This window comes from Fringilla coelebs (assembly GCF_963513975.1).
Source record: "Fringilla coelebs genome assembly, chromosome: 3".
Taxonomy (NCBI): domain Eukaryota; kingdom Metazoa; phylum Chordata; class Aves; order Passeriformes; family Fringillidae; genus Fringilla; species Fringilla coelebs.
The window spans coordinates 6,920,907-6,929,511 of NC_140030.1; the positions used below are offsets into that span (position 1 = coordinate 6,920,907).

The 8,605-nt window shown below is 44.7% G+C and overlaps 1 protein-coding gene across 1 annotated transcript; it reads left to right on the forward strand.

Annotated features, from left to right (window-relative positions):
- Window positions 1-1,193: 1,193 nt before the first annotated feature.
- On the forward strand, window positions 1,194-6,798 carry ADGRF4 (adhesion G protein-coupled receptor F4; the record flags this gene model as incomplete). The annotated part of the gene is made up of 7 exons (XM_084201955.1): window positions 1,194-1,712; window positions 2,082-2,118; window positions 2,246-2,406; window positions 3,394-3,669; window positions 4,345-5,709; window positions 6,585-6,626; window positions 6,706-6,798. The coding sequence occupies exons 1-7, from the start codon at window positions 1,635-1,637 to the stop codon at window positions 6,796-6,798; spliced, it is 2,052 nt and encodes a 683-aa protein (XP_084058081.1). The 5' UTR covers window positions 1,194-1,634.
- Between the last annotated feature and the right edge of the window lie 1,807 nt (window positions 6,799-8,605).

Consider the following 8,605-nt stretch of genomic DNA (forward strand, 5'->3'; position numbering starts at 1 on the left):
TTGGCAGGGGCTGTTGCAGTGCAGGGCCTGGGTGGTTTCCAAGATGAGTCAAACAATGCAGCCGAGCGAGCTCCGTGTTCCGCTGCTGGCAGGGGCCGGTGTCTCGGTGAGCCCGACATACTTGGAGATGTCCCAGATTTCTGCCTCACTCAGAGGTAACAGCCCTAGGTGGGGTTCCACCTGTGATTAAACACAAAATGAATGTGAATTAATTAGTGGTGAGACACAATGAACTCAAGGATTCCAAGCTGTGAACTGGAATTGACAATAAACATTTAATGACTGCAGAAATCAGAAAGGAATTTGGTGCAGCCTTTCACCCCAAACCTGTAGGTGTTTCCCAGCCACCTCCCCTTCTTTGGCAATATTGATCCCAATATTCTGCTTTGTTTCTCCTGATCCATTTTATTTCCTTAGAAGAGCTAGTGTCTGCTAGCTTTTAACCCAGAAAATGCTTTTCGTATTAACAGCTGAATTCAGAGGCTGGCATGAGATCCTCCTTAGGAGCTACCTTAGAAATTCAGTGCATTAGTTGGACTCTGTTATGGTAATTTCATGATTAAGTAATAAACCCTACAGATCTGAAATCATAGCATGGTGGACAAACATCACAGATGAAAGAGGCAGCCAGCTGTGTGCCTGGGCCTTTGATGCTGTCAGATGGGAGAGCCTGGAGCCTCTGGATGGGAAAACACATCTCTGCTCTCCCAGTGCAGGACCCCTTCTGCTTCTGATCAGCATCATCTGTGCTGATCAGTGTGTGTCAGGGGGAAAATTGAGGGGCTCCTCTCAAGGCATGGTAATTTGAGGAGGTTTTTCATGTTGCCTTCTCTTGAGATCAAGCTGTCATCCTGTTTTGTCACTGTGTATTTGCTTCTTGCTTTAGTGGTTTAGCTCACTAACTTTTATGCATTTTTGATTTTTTTAAAAATTAAATTATCTACTTATACTTGTGGTGATAGAATATCAGTCTCAATTCTTCTGAACTCACAGGAGCTGTTGCTTTTGTCTTGGACGTTTCCAGCATCTAATAATGAGATTTGATGTATCATGTTTTTCCTTCATTCCCTTTGCTGGATTATTTTTCTCTAACAAATATGCCTGTAACAAATTGCATCCCAGGATGTTTAGCTTTTATTCAGGACTGTGGGAAACTTCATGGAGAGAACAGAGGTCTGAATCCTTCTAATCCTTCTGCAAAGGAAATGACTCTTCACTCTGGGCCTTGTTTATCATATTTTGATTTCTGGGCCCTGAGTCCCCACATTTCCTACTCATGTGGCAGGAACTGCCCAAGGAGAGCAAAGCATTGAACCCAGTGGAGGTGAGACTGTCTTAAATCACTTCAAAAGGGACCCACAGGCTGAGTGGCTTTAATAAGCTCTCCAGCTTGCAGCTTACAGCATTGAACAGACTTTTTTTTTTTTTTTTTTTTTTAAGAAAGAGTTCTCAAGTCATTCTCAGTAAAGGAAATGAATTATGAATGCCTGATAATCTCCTTGCAAGTCCAGTAAGGAGTCTCTGGCATAGGTTTAGCTGCTTTTTTACTAGTAAGTAATCAGACTGTGTTCAAAAGAGGTGTCTAAACTTCTTTAACATCTTTATTCCAGGAGGAAATCAGCAAATGAGTGGTGATGGATGTGAGGGTGATCTACTGCCTGCTCCTTTGGGCTGCACACTTCTTCCTGGCCATGCCACACACCACTCCCAGGGTGAGTTTCACTAGATCACACTGCTCAAATCCCCATCAGGTGACTTTGGATACTTCCAGGGATGGGTCAGCCACAGTCTGTCAGGACAGCCTGTTCCAGTGTCCCACCACCCTCATCATAAACAAGTTCCTCATCTGAGATCTGTGCATGACTCAGAGTGTCCCTTCAGTAGCAGGGTCCAACTGAAGTCTTCATATATAGAGGCAGACTTTAAGCAGAGAGTTCCCAGTTGATCTGTATGAGCAAAGGGCCACAAGCTCTGCATTCTGGACTATTTTCCTCTTGAAACCCTTTCTGGTTTGTGCCAAGGAGTCATCTTTTACTTATTTATGTGAACATTCACTCTATGTTCCACTTCTTATTTTTCAGGTTCTCAGTAACGAAGCAAAGATTGGTTATGAGCAAGGTACAGTGCCCTGGTTAATGCTTTCTGAGATGTTATCAGTTAGCAATACTTCACACCCCTGATGCATCACAGACCATGGTATGCTCTCTTTCACCTTGTAACACTGTGTGCTTGGTTTATTTTCCAGATGCCTGTATAAATCTCATTCCCTGCCAAGATAATGGAGCAATTTGTATTCAGCCTTGCTCTCCCTCCTTCCATGGGGAGACAAGCTTTGTCTGTAAGGACAGAACGTGGAAGATGCTGTCAGATGCTTGTGCAAGCCTGGATGTTCAGTCCCTTTTTCAGGTGAGGATGCTGTTCTGCACCTTGGCCTATGCTTGTAACTTCTTGGGAAGACAGACTCTCCTTCCATGCACTTTCAGTCTTGAGCAAAGGGAGATGGGATCCTAAACACAGAATACTTTGACAACAGGTTCTGACTTCATAGAATTAAAGACGTGTTTAGGTTGGAAAAGGCCTCTAAGGTCATTGAGTGAAACCATTAGCCCAGCAGCACCATTTCACTGCTGAACCACATCCTCAAGTGCTACCTCCACGCCTTTTTTGAGCATGTCCAGGAATTGTGATTCCACCACTTTCCTGTGCAGTCTGTTCCAATGCCTGACCACCCTTTCAGAAATTTTTTCTGATGTCTAAACCTCCCTTGATGTGACTGGTGACCATGGCCTCTTGTCTTGTCACTTGTTACCTGTGAGTAGAGCCTGACCCCCACCTCACCATTACCACATTTCAGGTGGTTGCAAAGAGTGATACCCCTTGAGCCTCCTTTTTTCCAGGCTGGACATTCCCAGATCTCTCAGCCACTCCTCATCAGACTTTCCTGTAGTTCTTTCACAATCTCTACATCAGGTGAAAGGAAATTTGGGGGGATTCTTGTGTGGAAACATTATTTAGAAATGAAGTTGCCTTGTTCACATGGCTGGTGTTCCTCACATGGATCTGAACCATGATAAGAACACAATAGGATGAAACTGAGGAAGGGACAACATCAAGGTGTGTAATAATCAGATGATTTATGACAAATTCTCTTCTGCTGCAAGATCCTTAATCAAGTCACTTCAAGAATAAGACACTGCACTTAGTTCTTGCCTCTTCCTTCATGTGTGTAGTATAACTATGATATTCTTCTCAGGTGAGCCTTGGTCCTGGGTTTCAGTCCATCTGGCTGGCACCTTCTCTGCACACCCAGCCCTGCATCTCCTGCCTTGTTGTAGCTGTGGCTTCATTTTCATTCTTTTCATTAATTGTCTCAAATCTATTTCCTCCCTCCAGAGGATATCCCAGAGTGAACTCCCATGCTCTGGAGGACATGGTGGTGCTGGAGAACACCTCCCTTTTGTAGGAGGAGGAAAGCTAGGGCCTGGGAAGCCTGGAGATGGAGCAAAACATTTTGGTGCTGGGAATCACAGCTGCCAAGCTGATTTTTCTTGCATCATCCCAGATATCCTGTCTTCACCAGCCATCCCAGGAAACATTGCTGATATAGTGGAATTGCTAAAGAAGATTTCCCTGATGCTATCAGAGAATGTCACTAGAGGAAAAATGCAGGTATTTACTTTTATTGGCTTTAGGAGCTGCTTCTGAGCTTTACAGAGCATCCACAAGTATTTTGTCCTTATGGCCACTGTCCAATGAAGTGGTGGCTGCAGGTCACATGGAGATCACCTGGAAAGAGTTTCCAGAGTGGGATATTTTGTTGACAGAGAAACTTTTTTACTTATTCATGTGTAATGAAAATAGATTGTGGAGTTAAATTTCTTTAAAAGCAAAGGTTTTCAGAAACTGCTGTTAAAGGCATGGGCTAACAGTACAAGGAAGAATTACTTTCTAAAGTATGACACTGTAGGGAAGGCAGCCTTGTACTTCAACAGCTGAGATCTTTGCCTGATGAACTCAGAGAGCAGGGGAAGAAATACAGAGAGGGTGGCAAAAATCAGACCTGCGCTGTGGGTCAGCATCTGGAATAGAACTAGGGTGTCCTTTTTGCTTTATATCTACTTCTATAATCAGTTTTTATTGGAGGATATGAAGAGGATAGAACAGTAATGAGATGTTTGGGTTTGACTGGGATGGGTCCTGGGAATATATTCATTGTCAAAAGGATTATTCCTTTTATAGAAATCATTCATGAATTAAATGAGCCTTTTTGGAGGCACTGCCAGGAGAATGTTGGGTTTCTTCTAGCATAAAACAAATAAATTCTATTTTGCTTGTTTGTTTCAGAGCTACAGCAGGATAGCAAACCACATTCTGAACAGCTCCATCATTTCCAACTGGGCTTTTGTAAAGGACAGAAATGCTGGTTCAATATTATTGGACTCTGTGAATTTATTTGCTGGGAAACTTCTTCTAAGAAATGGGTCAGAAAGTATCCAGGAGCCCTTCATTGCTACCAAGGGCTACAGCATACACAGCAACACTTCAGGAAAGAGCTTTGACTTTTCCATGGAGTTCAACAGCACAGGCAATATTACTGGGCACGTGGTGATTCCAGAGGAAGAGCTGCTGAGGTTACCCAGGGCTTCCAAAGCCATCAGCGTTGCGTTTCCAACGCTCGGAGCCATCCTGGAGACCGACCGGCTGGACCCCGCCCTTGTGAACGGGATGGTGCTGTCGGTGTCGCTGCCAGAGGAGCTCCAGAACATTTTGCTCACCTTTGAGAAGCTGAACAAGCTGGAGCAGGCGGGGGCTCAGTGCGTGGGGTGGCACTCGGCCGAGCGGCGCTGGGACCCCGGGGCGTGCGCGGTGCGCGCTCACAACGTCAGCGCCGTGGTTTGCGTCTGCGCCCACCGGCGCCGCACCTACGGAGCCTTCTCCATCCTGATGGCCCCGGCCGTGCCTCGGAGCTCCCTGCTGGACTACATCACACGGGTGGGCCTGGGCCTGTCCATCCTCAGCCTGGTCCTCTGCCTCGCCGTCGAGGCCGTGGTCTGGCAGCACGTCACCAAAACTGAGATCACCTACATGCGCCACTTCTGCTTGGTCAACATCGCCGCCTCGCTTCTTGTCGCAGATGTCCTGTTCATCCTGGCAGCCATTGTGCACAATGCAGCCCTAAACTACCAGCTGTGTGTGGCAGCCACTTTTTTCCTTCACTTTTTCTATCTTGCCCTTTTTTTTTGGATGTTTACCCTGGGCCTCTTAATTCTCTATGGATTATTATTAATTTTTTTTAAGATAACAAGATCTGTATTCTTAGCTGCAGCATTCTCTATTGGATATGGATGTCCCTTGGTCATATCTATCCTCACTGTTGCTATTACTGAACCAAAAAATGGGTATTTAAGGAGTGGAGCTTGCTGGCTCAATTGGTATGAGACAAAAGCCCTTTTGGCTTTTGTTGTACCTGCCCTGAGCATCATTGTGATGAATCTCATTGTGGTGGTCGTGGTTGTGGTGAAGACTGGGAGATCCTCCATAGGAGAAGGCTGCAAGTCACAAGATTTGAGCAGCATGATCCGAGTCAGCAAAAACGTTGCCCTTCTGACACCTCTGCTGGGCCTCACCTGGGGCTTTGGGTTAGCCACAATCATCGACAGCCGCTCTCTGGCCTTCCACATCGTGTTTGCGCTGCTGAACGCCTTCCAGGTGAGCTCTGGGACACTGGGAGCAGTGTGTGTGCTCAGACCTTGAGCCTGGCATAAAGGTATCAGATCAAAGAGGGGCTGGCAGCAGGTGTGTGTGAAAAGTAGGATCTCAGCTCTCCCTTCCACTCGTGCTTTCCCGTGGCACACGCACGAGGCATCCCGGGCTGGTGTCTTAGGTGCAGATGGGTCATGGGACAAACTGGTCTGGTTTGAAGTGGGATGAAGAAATCACCCCATGATTAACTTCTGTTAGATGTAAAATACACCAGTAAATGTCCATAACTGCAAAGATGTCTGATCCTTATCAATTAACAATTACACAGAAAATTCTCCCTTCCAGTGAAGATGACACTGGTCCAGGTTTCCCAGGGAAGCTGTGGCTGCCCCATCCTAGGGAATGTTCAAGACCAGGCTGGATGGGGCTCTGAGCAACCTGGTGTAGTGGAATGTGTCCCTGCCCATGGCAGGGGGCTGGAACTGGATGTCCTTTAAGGTCAATTCCAACCCAGTCCATTCCATTCCATAGCTGATTCCATGGTTTTGATTAACTCATCAGCATAAACACCCGGTGTTACCTGATGCACTGCTGCACACCCAGTCTGCCTTAGCCCTTCTGGGATCAGGCTGCACTGAGTGGGCTGAGAAAGTCCCGGTTTGTGACCCATCAGTCCAGGTCCAGTCAGGATTAACACAGGTTATATCCATTCCTGCTGCTCCCAGAGAGCCTGCGTGCCCTGGGTGGAGAAACCCATTTTGTGTTTTGCTGTTGCCTGACTCACAGGTGATGAGATCTCCTTATTGAAAAGACATCTAGAAACACTTAAGAAATATCATGTGGTTATGCTGGTTTTGTTAACTGGTTTTGCAATTTCTTAGGGATTCTTCATCCTGTTGTTTGGGACACTTCTGGACAGAAAGGTACTTATTCTGGATTATATGAATATTTTCTACACCTTGAGAAACTGGTCTCTTTAATATTATTCATTTAAATCTGCAGACAAGAGAAGCTTTAAGGATGAACTGCTTTTCATCAAGGCGGAAGTGGGGTCTAGAAAAGGTAAAGTTTATTTATTTTCCTGTTAATGGCTAATTTACCAATTTACAAACCTGATTTGTATGTTGAAAGAATGGAACCATCCACTACATCTTACACCATGTAACATTTTTCAAATGTAAATTCTTGCTGAAGGACATGCAGGTGTCTCAAAAGTCTGCTCAGGATATTAAGCTCCTAAATATCAGAAGTGGCAATTGATAGATTTTTGTGACTCTTGCATAACCTACTGCTGTGGTTACAAGTTAAAGGTGGTATTTTTTAACCAATCTCTTCACCTGCTGATGTCAAAGCCCTTTTGGTAGACACTCCCAGTAACTTTTTTCCTCATATTAGATTTACTTTAAGGTCACTAAATAAGGAAGGAATGGAATTAGGAATTAGAAATCCCAATATAATGACCTGTTTGCTGCCTTCACAAAAATATGGATCTGTATGCCAGCAGGGCTGCTTTAGGATATCAGAGGATTGTTCTGCTTTCATCTGAGGGATGGGAACCACTCAGAGCCCAGCCAGTGTCTTTGGTGCTAATTGATGTGCACTCATGAGAGTTTGAGGTTCTTTCCGATATCAGAACAACTCATTAAAGCAATTCAACCTTAAGGGAACAAACTGTGTTTTAGCAGCTTCCTACAAAACTTTGGCAGAACTGAAGTGTTGACATCACTGAGCTGGTGTTTCCTACCTCTATAGGAAAACTTTTGTCTGTTGTCCTTAGATTTCTCTTGGTACCAAGGCTTAGTGGTTTCACACAGTATTTATAACAGGGAATGCCCTTTAGGTGTCTCAAGAATTACCTGCAGTGTTTTTTCTGTCTGCCAAAAGAAACTGTGTCAGTCCAGTCTGGACATGGGAAAAATAATTTCTTTGCCTTTTTCCCAGTCTATTCCTCAGTTATGATCCTTGTACTGAAAGCTGCAGAGGGTCTTCCAGTGACTCTGTGTTCAAATGTATGTGGCTTATGAGGGGAAAATAGAGGGGTTAAGGCAACTATTCCTCCTCTCTGAAATGGGTCATTTGGAGCAGGAGAGACTGTGCAACTTTAAGATTACAATTATTTTATAGATCCAGGAAGATCCAATAAAGATGTTTCACATCTTGTCAGGCTTTATCTTAATAATAATTAAGTCAGTATTGAAAGTTTGGAAGTTAAAATTCTCTCAAGACACCATCAATATAATAGTCTGGAAATAACAGATGGAAATGTCACTAATCCCATGACTCAGCAACATTTGATAAAAATATTGAGTGATCTCACAGGGCAAAACTTGATGTGGAAACTATGGCTGTGTGTGCCTGGGAATTTGGGTTGATGTTGTCACTCACCTGGGTGGAAGAAACCACGTGTAGGTGTTTACTGTGGCGTAACAGAGGGGAAAGGTGTGTCATCCACTTTTGTAAACTTGGGTGTAAACATGGAGTTTGACTCATTACAGCTGGAGAAGTTTGTCACACCTGAGATGATTCTTTCAAAATAAAATAAAAAAAAAAGTCTTGTTTCAAAGAGCTTCAGAATCATGGGATTGTTTAGGTTGGAAAAGTCCTCTGAGGCCAAGTCCAACTGTGAACCCAGCACTGCCAAACCCACCGCTAAACCATGTCCCCAAGGGTCACATCTATGTGACTTTTAAATACCTCCAGGGACTTCATGGTGACTCCACCACTGTCCTGGGCAGCCTGTTCCCATGGATGACAACTCTTTTGGTGAGGGAATTGTTCCTAATATCCAATCCAAATCCCCCTGGCACAAGCTGAGGCCATTTCCTTTTGTCCTGTTGCTTGTTACATGAGAAAAGAGCCCAAGCCCACCTGGCTGTCCCCTCCTGTCATGGAGCTGTGCAGA